The 12,651-nt window shown below is 38.9% G+C and overlaps 1 protein-coding gene across 17 annotated transcripts in view; it reads right to left on the bottom strand.

Moving 5' to 3' along the window:
* The window catches only part of LOC121299698 (ataxin-2-like), a 29,749-nt gene that overhangs the window by 5,146 nt on the left and 11,952 nt on the right, over nucleotides 1–12,651 (bottom strand). For 5 of the 17 annotated variants that reach the window (XR_005947452.1, XR_005947454.1, XR_005947456.1 and 2 more), the window contains exons 11-20: nucleotides 10,203–10,412; nucleotides 9,492–9,668; nucleotides 9,119–9,322; nucleotides 8,074–8,181; nucleotides 7,350–7,417; nucleotides 5,558–5,877; nucleotides 4,744–4,810; nucleotides 4,049–4,192; nucleotides 3,182–3,199; nucleotides 163–235 (exon numbers count right to left, since the gene is read on the bottom strand). Coding sequence is in view for 5 of the 17 variants with exons in the window: in XM_041227632.1 (XP_041083566.1) it covers nucleotides 163–235; nucleotides 3,182–3,199; nucleotides 4,049–4,192; nucleotides 4,744–4,810; nucleotides 5,558–5,877; nucleotides 7,350–7,417; nucleotides 8,074–8,181; nucleotides 9,119–9,322; nucleotides 9,492–9,668; nucleotides 10,203–10,412 (1,389 nt within the window). In the remaining 12 variants the exon portion in view is untranslated. The remainder of the gene's footprint in view (nucleotides 1–162; nucleotides 236–3,181; nucleotides 3,200–4,048; nucleotides 4,193–4,743; nucleotides 4,811–5,557; nucleotides 5,878–7,349; nucleotides 7,418–8,073; nucleotides 8,182–9,118; nucleotides 9,323–9,491; nucleotides 9,669–10,202; nucleotides 10,413–12,651) is intronic. The other 12 variants (XR_005947458.1, XR_005947461.1, XM_041227636.1 and 9 more) reach the window with 7 other exon arrangements.

Genomic DNA, 12,651 nt, shown 5'->3' with positions numbered 1-12,651 from the left:
TTAAAAAAAAATAAAAAACATGGAAAGGGAACTACTTTGAAAACTGAGCACCTGCACACCCCTAGTTTTTAAGTACATTATTACATTACTGTATTGTATAAAAGTAGCCCATGCACAGCATGCACCCTCAAACCAAACAAAAAGCATCCAGCATTCTCTCACCTTTACCTGCTCTATAGGGCTTCGTCTGGTTTACTGGCATATGAGTCACTGGGACATGGTACATAGCAGTAGGCTGAGGGCAGAGAACAAAAAGGACACAAACGTTTACACAGATTTCTACTTGAGAATTTGCACCACAAAATACAAAAAGTGCATTTTGACAAACTGCCAAAGAAAGGCTTAGTTGACATGGAAGTAAATATATATTTATATGCACATTACTCTTCATATGCCCTTTCATTGCCTGGTACCAGCTGGGAGATTGGCACAGGCCCAACTGCAGGGTCCCCCACAGCCACTGCTTGCCCAGCCCTGCTTGTGGAAGAGCCATGTGCAATAGTTTAACCTTTGGAGGACACCCAAACTACACCGTTCCATTATAACACAATGAGGTGGGTCCACATGCATTTAGCATGATTTTGAGAAACAGCTCAAGCAATCACAACTTTGACTATTTCTTAAAATCATGCAAATACACAATTTTAGTTCTACAGCCATCAGGTGATTAAGCCAGTGTTAAAGTCCCAAAACAATGCTGCATTTCTCCATGAGTCCTCTACTGTTACTCCTGGACATGAAGGGGGCCCAGCGAATATTAGACAAGTATTACTATGGAAGACTAACACACAGCTTATATAGCGTGTGTATCGTTATCCCAGCAAACCAGAGAAGATTTAAAAGACTGAATGGGACAAAAATTCAGAAAAAATAAACTAATGCATTTGTAATATTGTGTTTTGTGGTGAAGAAAAAGGAAAGAGATTGCCTTGGTTCTAACTTTTCCCATTAAACCTTGGCTTTGCAAAATTTTTTTTTCTCTCTAGGTGACCATATTTGCATTTGGGATGTTTGAAAGACGATCTGCATGGGCACGCTTCCTACATCTCCGGTACTGGAACAATGACCACACAACTTGGTGTGTACATTAGGGATGTCACGGTATCAAATTGACGCTATGGTAACCATCAAAAAATATACCACGGTTATCATTGTACCACAGTATATAATGTAATGTTTTTGTAATCCATTTTTAAATGGCTATTTAAAGAAATACACTCAAGTCATTTTAACAAGAAAACTACATTTATCAGTTTGGACAGCATCCTATTAGTTAATAGAAGCAAAGTGTTACCTAGTAATAGCCAATCGAGTGTGTTTTAAGACATGCAGTGCCCGCCCACTGATCTCTCAAAACTTAATGAGAAGACGGCGCCTTCAAATAGTCTCTCCCCCCCCCCCCCATTTGGACTGAATGTTAACAGCCACAAACACAAAAGGAAAGAAGAAAGGTTAAGGTGGGTATGACACTGTAAGCGGCATCTAGGGGACTTCTATATTTTTTTATTTTTTTTTTAAATGGTAATAAAATTGTATTAATTTCTGAATACATAAAACCAAAATCCCTACCACACTATGAACTCAAGGAGATGGCAACATCTTTATAATACCATTTAAAATATAAAAAATACAAATGCCTGTAGCATCTTAGTCATATAGTAGTAAACATAGACTTTCTGATTATCTGCATTGGTGTGTGCTTACTGCATTTCTCTTGACTGATACGATAGATAATAGACAAACCACCAATTGACAAACTGTGAATAAAAAAATGCGCCCATATCACCTTAAACCGCGTGAACTCTGTAATCATGGTATGGCAGTTTATACCGCGGTTTACCGTAAAACCGATACACCGTGACATCCCTAGTGTACATGTACAGGTAGTGGACAAAAAAAATGGAAATACCTGGGTAAATGAGGGAAACCAAGTACACTGAAAGTAAGGGCTTCCACACAGGTGTGGCTCATGCGATAATAAAGCAAATAACATCCCAGAATGCTTAGGGTCATGTATAAAAATGCTGGACAGGCCTGGTTGCCTATAATTATGGCTAGCATGGCTGCAAGGGGAGACCTCAGTGACTTTGAAAGAGGGGTGATTGTTAGGGCACATTTGGCAGGAGCTTCAGTGACCAAGACAGCTCAACTTGCTGATGTTTCACGAGCAACCATGTCTCAGGTGATTTCGGCATGGAACTCCGTGGGAAAGACATCATCAGGAAAGGGCAACAGTGGCCGGAAGTGCATTCTCCAGGATCGTGATATCTGATATCACCCCATGTTGCAGCATTTCTTTCCTGCCAGGGGGGGTGTCTTCCAGGATGACAATGCCCCCCTGCACAGAGCATGTGTGGTCGCCCAGTGGTTTGATGAGTATGACACTGATGTTATCCATATGTCAAGACATTCTCAGTCACCAGATCTGAACCCAATGGAGCATTTATGGGATATTCTGCAACAACGTCTGAGACAGTGTTTTCCACCTCCATCAACCAGGCGTGAGTTGACTGACTTTCTTGTGGAAGAATGGTGCCGCATCCCTCCTGCAGAATTCCAGAGGCTGCTTGACTATGCCACAGCGCATACAGGCCGTGACTTTACATTGGTGTTTCCATTTTTTTGTCCACTACCTGTATGTTGTAGTAACAAGACAATGAGCAAAATTTATCGTCGCATTTATAACACAAGGTAGGATTGATAGAATTTTGTCATTAAAAGTGGTTCATTCAGTGAAGGCTGCATTAAAGCAATATATGTCAAGTTAAATCCTTCATTTCACAATAAAATGCAATATACACATTGCTATTAGCTACGAATACTCCATACAACAAGAGTGTAAAGACAGGAGGGAGGTAGTACGGTCGTGTGGTGAGAGAAAAGGACTACGACCCAGGAGATCCTGGGTTCAAATCCCACCTCATCCACTAACTGTGACCTAGAATGGGTCACTTAACCTCCTTGTGCTTCAATCCTCCCAGCTGTAAAATGGGCTAGCAGCAGGACCCCAGTGGAAAGAGATACTGCATCTTAGTTGGGCTATCCTGGGCAAATAATTTCTATAAACAAACAAACAATACAAATTGCTATATGAAATAGGCAAACCAACATCTGATTGAAAATATTCTACGGAAACTAAAAAAATAAACCTCATAAAAAAAAAGTTAGAATTGCACTATACCTTCCAGACAATGCTTTTCTAAAATGGACAGACAGAGAGGAAAGGGAAAAAAGAAAAGAAAGAACCACGTTTAGTTTTTTCCTTGCAACAGTGATTGATGTTGGGTTACGTACTATTTCTTACTGCAACCAGAAATCACCTGCTAAACTTACACAAGACCAAATCATAATTAACGTTGCTCACTGGCCGCATTGTACATTACAGGATTAAAAGCATAATACAACATTGACCTCTACTTGGACTATATGTGTGGGAATTTCTACAGGACAATACATTTTTTTATTCCCATCATGTTGCTGCTGAGGAAAACCTATTCACCACAAAGCGGTGAAACCTAGCAGATTTACAGTAACTGAAAAAAATAATTAGTCAGTTCTTCTACCTGTCTTAAAGACGTAGACAGTCTGGAGGGAGGCTGGGTATTTTGTTTTTGTTTGTTTTTATGTGAAGTTTTGGACTATTTATGAAAGGTGTTTCAGGGCCTTATCCAACGTAAGTAAGTGTCTGTACGTTGTTTGTTCGCTGTTTGGAACGCATTAAAAGAAATAAAGCATCGTCAATAAAAATAGAATTTTCAAAGAGTCACTACTAAACGCCTCTGGACACACACTGTCCTTCAGACATATGAATTTTTTCCACAGCTGCAGCAAAAAGTGGACAACTGACTTCACAGATACACTTGGTTGTATGTATTATATTGACAAAATAACTGCTTACAGCAAAACTACACATGTATTAACTATGATTTAGTATGAGAGGTAAGAAAAGAGGTTGGCACCCTGTAGCATGCAAAGTTACAGGAACGCCACCACTTGTCAGGCCCCCCTAAGCAATCTGTACAATGCTGACAAAATAAGAAAAGCTTACCTGCACTCCTGGGCTAACAGGAAGGGGGTACATTTGTGGGAAGCACACTGTTGGGCTATACAACGTGGGATGCTGCTGCACCACAATTGAAGGGCTAGGCTGGCCTTGAGGGCGTGGGGGAGTGGGTGTAGTGGCAGGTTTGGGCTGAAACATACAAGTAATAGTAATTTATATGAAACACTAACTAATATTAAAACCCCAAATAAAAAGCAGCGTATTACTGCTGGGTATTACATTCTAAACAGTCAAGATTAGAGTTTTTTGTTATTGTAGTATACAAAAAAGGCACCTAGGTTTTCAAAGATAAGCAACAGCTGTTCAGTTATTTTTTATAGAGTCATCATAGACCAAAAACATACATTATATATATATACACACATACACACATACACACACACACACACATATATATAATTTTAAAATTAAAAGTGGACTACACACTGCTCCTGTATTTCTGTGCTCATTAAATAGCGTGCATGTTTAATCCCTTATTGCACTTTGACCTGCTTCTACCAAAAACTACAGAATAAGCCATAAGCAGTAACACATGAAAGCATGTCCGTCAGCATTTTTTGAAAACCTGGATTTAAAATAAATCATGCATATTAATATGCACAATTGTTCTCAATTAGTTTCACAGTTCCAAAGAACTAAAGGAAGGAGAAAAAAAAAAGACATTACAAAAGATTACTTACTTGAGCAGAGAATGACCTGGGGTTGAACTCCTTGGCATTAGGATTCAGTGTTGATTTTCTAACTTGCCTGAAACAAAAACATAACACCAGTAGAACTATATATTGTAAACTTTTGAAGAGCTAGTCATAATTATGTAAATATAATAAAGCTGTTCATTTTTATGGTCTTAGTAAATGTTAGAAACACTGCAGACAGAACTGAAAATTTTGCTATCCCTGGACTACAAACAGAATCCCTCCTTGAAGTCATTTTAAAGGGCACATCAGCACTACATGAAAGATAAAACAAACTATCCCACTTTGCTGTTCCAAATGTATTTGGTCATTGTATAATACTGTATGCACCAAACATCTGCATAATCCCACACTGCTAGGTCGAAAATTGCTGTTCTCGAGCATCAGTGAGCCAAAAAACATGACTTCCGCATGTACCCTCACATGTGCTCTGAAACGTACAGGCACGTGCTCATTGAAGCGCTGTATAAGCTATATTACCTCCGTGTGGAAACACACTAGTCTGCTGACAAACAAGGTCCGTCAAAAATTTCCATAATAAAAGGAACTTGCACCTGCCTTCGTTTTGTGTAGTAGACATCTTTCACACTGTACATGTTTCCTTCACGTTGTATTTTGATGTATTATGATTAATGTTGCCTTAAACAAACGCACATATACACATACACTATTGCAAGTGACCGATCTCAACACAGCAGCTTCCTCGAAATGACAGTAAAGATGTTAATCATTAACACTACCATCGGTTACACAGGCACGTCTTATAACAGGACATACAGAAATCCTGAATGTGACTTACTCTGGGGTAGTGTCTTTCTTGTCGTCCGTGTCCAGCTTATTGCCTGGCCCGGAGGTCTGGACGCCCTGGGAGGTGACGTCTGGTCCTCTCTTTTGCTCCGAGCTGCACACAGCTGACGGGGAGGTGCTGGGGCTGCTGGGCTTGCTGCTGCTGTTGCTGCTGCCGGTGGTGTTGGGGGCAGAGCCGTCCTCGCTGGCAGACTCCTTACTACTCGTCTCCGCAGTCTTATCCAGGTGGGACTCCCTGGACTTCTCTGCAGGGTCTCGAGGTTGGCTCATCAACTGGTCGAAAACAGGATCAGGATTTGAACTGGGCTGTAACTGAAATTAGAGCAGGATATGAAACGAAAACAGCTAGAATGACTACTATTGTTCTCTCAGTCTATCTATAGACTTCAAATTTATTTTACATTTTAATTGATTGAACAGAACAAGACACACTAGTATCCCGTTACAACGCCACCTGTTATAATGTGGAATCAGTTATAACATGGTAAGGTCATAACTACCATTTCCCCTAACTCAACTCAAGCAGCAGTTTCAAAATATATAAATGTTGCAGAATCTACATCGCATGGATGGCTAAAACATGAAAAAAACTAAAGAGGTTTTCTTAATAAGATCAGCTACACAGAGGGTTGCTCTAATAAAAAAAAAAAAAAGGCGCCGGGAATAATAGTTCTAATAAACTGTGTATTCAAGTACCTGCAAATTGTATGTGTGTCTGCTTCCTTCATTTTCCACTATACACTACATTAAATTTGGCTTGTGGGCATTGTAAATCATTTCAGGAACAAAAATGCCAATATTCATTATAACACAAATAACCCGGTTTCCTAATTATGGACACTGACAACCACATTATAACGGGGGAGCGCTGTATAAAACAGGCAATAACAAAGACAGAGAGAGATGCCTCTTTAACCTTGTTTTATGTTTGTATATATTCAGATTACTCACAGTTCCAGTAAAACACACACATAACTAATCAGGACAGTTTTCAGAACTATACATATCTAAAATTATACATTTCTCTTTTAACTTTACTGCAAAGCAAACATATAATTCCAAAATAGCAAGTTCTCCATAGAGAAGGATTAGCTACAACTATGAGTCGTCATAGTTAAAGTCAGTCAAGGCTCCAACCCCTTCCCTTGGCATTTGAAAGTTGTTTTAACTGAGTGCCAAGTGTACAATATATTATTGAACTAGATATGCACAGAGTGTATTCTACATTTTTTATTTATTTATTTATTTTTTAAATTTAGTGGTCGCCAATTATTTTAATATTTTTCTCCCCAATTTAGTAATGTCCAATTATTTTTAGACTTAGCCCACCGCTACCACCCCTGTGCTGACTCGGGAGGGGCGAAGACAAACGCATGCTGTCCTCCGAAGCGAGTGCCATCAACCACCCGTTTCTTTACCCACTGCAGACTCACCATGCAGCCACCCACGGCTATAGCGTCGGAGGGCAACGTAGCCCTGGGCACCTTAAAAGGAAAGCCCACAGGCGCCCGACCAGACCACAGGGGTCGCTGGTGTGCGGTGAGCTGAGGATACTCTGGCCGACCTAACCCCTCCCCCACCCAGGCACCACCCCCTGGGAGCTCCCGTCCTTGGTCGGTAAAGGAATAGCCTGGACTCGAACCAGTGACGTCCAGATTATAGGGCGCATCCTGCACTCCACACAGAGCTCCTTTACTGGATGCGCCACTCGGGAGTCCGCATTCTACTTTTAATGATTTCATATAATTAACTCTTTGACTATTACAACAAAAACAAACACTTACTCTAAAGTCTTCACTGAATTTCTTTAAATTATCTATTTGTTGTCTATGATCTGGAGGCACAGAAGCACCTAGAAGTGAAGGAAGAGGCAGGATAAAGTTATTTCACTGACAGTTACACACAGATGCTGTATTTAGCACATGATGCAATATGAAATAAAAAACTAAAATAAACAATATCATTAAAAATGACCCTTGAAGATGTGATCAAGATTTGCATTGGATGGTAGTATACCAACATACTTTTTGGTAAAGTCTACATTCTTGAGAATCATACTATGCATTCAGTTTCTAAATTAAAAAATGTTAAAATACATACAAAATTGGCTTTATTAAGATGTAGCCAGTTGTGACCATCCAATCAGCAGAGCTAAGCAGTGTTAGGGTAGCGTAAAAGATGAAAGCATCACACCAGGATTAAAAGGAGGGCGTGGAATTGATAAACATTGTCCCAGGAATTACTAGGGATCGCTGCCGATTCCAAATACAATTTTAAGACCGAGCAGAGCTATAGATTTGGCTGCAAACTAAAGGCATTCAAATTTCTTGAATGTCACCCGATACAGAAAAATGGTGTTGCCTAGTAATTCCCTAGCATGACATTAACATTATGCCTCCTTTAAAGAAAGGGTTGACGGGAAAGATTGGATTCAGTTCTCATAACATAATGCAACACACTGCTACTGCTTTCATTTAAGTCTGAAAAGAGGTTCTGACAGACATGTACCTTTATTAGCAGGTCTTGGGAAGCTTGGAGAGGTTTCGCTCGGTTTGTGATTTTCTTTGTTTGCAGCAGGGGAATTTTGCCTTGGTTCCTGAAGTCTGGATTCTTTAGCTTATATATATATATATATATATATATATATATATATATATATATATATATCTATATATATATATATCTATATATATATATATATATATAAAAAACACCCAATTAGTGAAAAAACACAAAAGCAATACTATCAAATCAAGTAAAAAAAGACTTATATATAAATAAGACTTAAATAAGACTTACTACAATGGCAACATATTCCTTCACAAGATTAGGTCACCTAAGTACCTATGTCCCTGTTCTAAAAGCTTCAACCCAGCAAGTGCCATTGCCCTCACCTACCCGTTATTTACATTTTCTCTAACTATATTGTTACGCTACTTATTTTAAATTTTGCTAACTGCAAAAGTTAAGTCCAAATGTAATGTACGAAATTACATAAATATAATTTTTTTTCAAATAAATCCATTTGGTACTTAATGGGTTAAAATAGCTATTGGTGGTGAAATAGGCAGTGTAACTTCAACAACGTAGGTATTTGATAATAAATGTTATTTATTACAAGTCAGGGACTGCCATAGTGTTAGGGCAAAAACGCAGTGTCAGTCCATAAAGGAAGCCACACTGCCCCGATCCCATTCAATTCTTCAAAGATTTCTTTTTGTGGACAGTCATACCTTATTAAAGGTAGTTTGGCTCCCCAAAAAACTTAATATAGTACAAGCCACCAGAATTAAGGATTTTAGATATTACCCAAAAAGACTGGCCAACTGAGGGAATGCACAAACTGTGCAAGTATTTCAGAAGAGGTCGCAAATTATGGTTATTTACTTCTTCACACAGATTAAACTAAAGAAATTCACTTAAATATTTCACCACTTGAAAAAAACAAAAACAAAAAAAAATCATACATGTGCTATTTATTTTGTAAAAATGACTTTTAACATAGATCAGTATGGCTCCAGAATATCTATATAAACAAGTGGCAACAACCTACCTTCTGCAGATGGGGTGACTGCTCTGTTGGATGCAGGACTGGCTGCTGTGGGAGACATGGCAGAAACCGGCATGGCTACAGACTCAACAGGAACAGTACCGGCTTGAGGAGAGGGAAGAGATGATCCACTGGAAGCACTTCCAATACTGTTCTGCCTTGGAGACTTGGGTCTGTGTACTTTAGGAGATAACCGGGAGCTTGAACCTAGGATTCACATACGATTCCTTTTCAGCCAATGTATTTTTATTTTATTTTACCCCCGACAGGTATTTGATTAGGCTGTTTTTCTAATTTCTATATCCTTTTTACTACATGGCCACAATGCTTGCAAGAAGAAATAGGTAACCCTATGCAATGTTTCTTGTTTGCTCACCTCCACTAACGACCGCTGACCAGGTTCCGCCCGAGGGGCTGCTTCGTGGTGCTGGGGGGGGAGACACCTCCGCAGGTGCACTGTGGGGTATGAATTCCACACCCATGCCAACCCTTCCAGTGGAACCTCTGTGTCCCCGAGGGGTGCGCTGGGTCTTTGGAGACATCCTTGGAGGACCTGATGGTTAAAAACTAAATTACAATAAGAAAAAAAAAAATCTAAATCTGCCCCAAGTTATGCAGACTGAAATGAAGCAGCTTCCCTTCAACGAATACCTAAGGCTTGGTTTTTCTATAATGGCTGCGCATTAAAAACAAGGTACAAAAAAACAGAACCACCTCAACCCATATGAGCAGGTATACTTATGACAATAAAAGCAATTTTGTTTTTATGTAAAATTAGACCCCCAAAAAAACACAACATTTAAATACTATAATCTAGAAGACGCACTGGAAAATGCATTAATTACGTATATAATGATTTTGCTGGGTTTTGTCTAAAATTTTAGAGAACACATGAAAAAAAGTATAGTAGTAAGTAGCTGAACAGTTTAGAAAAGAGAAAGTTATCAGTAAGGCAACGAAAGAGTTAAAACCATTCCTTGGAACGGATTAGCAACATCATTTTAAAAAAGGGAGAACATTTAAAAACAGGGGAATTTCAAGACAAAAACAAAACAAACCAAAACATGAAGAAACTATGGTAATGTACCTTCTGTAGACATGCGTTTAGGCATAGTAGAGAAAGGAACTGGAGCACCATGAGCAGAGGGGCGAGACGGGGGCCGCGAGGGCCTGGAGGGGGGCCTGGAGGGCGGCCTGGTGGGAGTGGCTGCACGAGGCGGAAGAGAGGTGGGGGCTGACTGGTAACGAGAAGGTGGGCGAGAGGAAGGAGATGGGCAAGGCGATGGCCAGGGAACACCTGACAGGACAAATGAAATGAAGGAAAGAATAAAAACTAAAAGAAAATAATAAAAAGGTAGGTGGGTGAGGAGGGTAGGGAAGAAACACAGGTAAAAACAGAAAGGAAACTAAAAAATAAAACCATGAAGACTAAAGAAAAAAAAGGTTTTGAGAACTTATGATTTTAATTTCATCTCGTTCCGTTTTTCCAAAAAGCTTTTTTCTTTTATTATTTAATATTTTTATAATAAAGTACTCGGAGGGATAATTAAGATGCTATGCTACTAAAAGAAAAACGTGAGTCTGAGCTTTTCACAAAAAAAAAAAAAAAAAATTGTACGGATATAGCTTTGTTCCATCCCAAGAGTTAAATCACAAAATGTCAACGATATACAGGGTGATTAGAAAGTAAGTTTACCAAATCACAGTACCATGCGCTGTGGACAGTACCACCTTTCTAATCATCCTGTACAACTACGTTGGCTAGATGAGCCACGGTACATGTGGATAAATCCAAAAACAACTATGCCATCCCAGTTTATTTTAAACTCATTACGGTCACATCCAGTACATCCACTCCACACGAGATACCTGTGCAGCTATTTTATACTAAAGCTAAAATGACAGCAAAGCAAAAAGGGACCTATCTATGCAGGGCGCTATGATGAGAATCTTTGGATACGAACCCGATATGGATGGTAAAGGGTCTGTTAAGAAGGAAGTGACATCAGCGCTTTGGCATCTTATCGAATCTCATTTGAAATCAGAAACATTCGCAGAAGTGTAACTTCAATGGCAATCCTGTTACCATATCGCAGGATATTTTGGTTTTACTGGCGGTTTTGATTGGCTCGCCAATAATTCTTCCACCAATCAGAGTGTGGCACACAGTGAGTGATCCCGGCCTCTGAGAGGCTGGTATGCAGCACCGGTTAATGAAGCATTGGGCAAGGGAAAGAATGTGGCGGATGTCAAAGTGAATATGAGAATGGCAGTGTGATTAAGCCAATTTGCTTGAAAAAATTAAAATCAGACCAAACATTTACATCACTGGATTTAGAAAAACTGGAATTTATGATGCGATCAGGAACTCCGAGGCAGTGCAAACTGCGCCTGCTACTGTGGAACCTGTACGACCATTTTTTATTTATTTATTTTATTATGTTAAGCAGTTTTGTGTTATGTATTTATTTATTTATTTACTTAGTGGTTAATTAAGTACTGTAACAGTCAAAACAGTTTATTCCAGGCTTGAAAGAAAGTCTTTAACAAAAGTAAATTTGCATTGGATTGTTATTGTTAATTCGTTGTCCCTAAACAATATGTTAAAATAAATTAGCTCTGCACTGTACAAAACAGTTGATTTTGCCAGTGCTTGCTCGTCTATTAACTAGTTCTAAATTTAAAGTATTTTTGTATTCGGCTTTATTGTTAAAGTTTTCATACGTGGCAATACTGTCCAACAATTACTAAATGATACTGTGATCATTCCACTGTTATGTTAGAGAACCAGAGCTACGTTTTAAAACGGTTAAAGTGTAATGCAGCTACCGATCCTTTCCAGTTACTGGTATCTTAAGGACTATATAACGATTATGCTGTAACTCATTTTTAGATGGCCGCCTTTGTTCTTATCCAAGTTGCTGCAGTGACACTGTAGATGCTATAACGAGTTACTGTAAATAAGATACAATTTTAGAAGACAGATTTCATTAAGTAAACATGCATTGGAATGTTTTTTAAATTAAAAACAAATACCAAACTGTGGCATTTCTTTGTGAATGTGCCAAGTGAAAAACGCCAATTCAAAAACCATCAAAATGTATCAAGGTAGCAAATCTGCCGAATTTAATACCAGCCAATGTTTGCTGGGATATAAACGACCCATGATAACAGATAGTGAACATGCTAAAATCAGTATGAAATTCAATAACTGACAGGACTGAACGAGTTGTCTTGACCTTCATTACATTTCCACAAAGTTAGATTTTACATATACGGGAGCTCTGCAGGTCGACAACTGTGTATTGCAGCTGGAGTAATGGAGTCCATTATCGAAAGAAAGACTGCTACATAAAATCACACATAGTTTACAAAAATACAACCATATTGTAAACCTTTTCTGTACTGTACACAGAGTCTGAGGAACCAACATTCAAGAACAATGTCTATTGAGCACTGTCAAATCTCTCACCTTTTTTTAAATGTTAGAATATTTTAAAATCAACATATATAGCATTAGGAAAATCCTGTACTTT

Source organism: Polyodon spathula, chromosome 25 (genome assembly GCF_017654505.1).
Source record: "Polyodon spathula isolate WHYD16114869_AA chromosome 25, ASM1765450v1, whole genome shotgun sequence".
Lineage (NCBI taxonomy): Eukaryota > Metazoa > Chordata > Actinopteri > Acipenseriformes > Polyodontidae > Polyodon > Polyodon spathula.
This window is presented reverse-complemented; position numbering and strand designations above follow the sequence as displayed.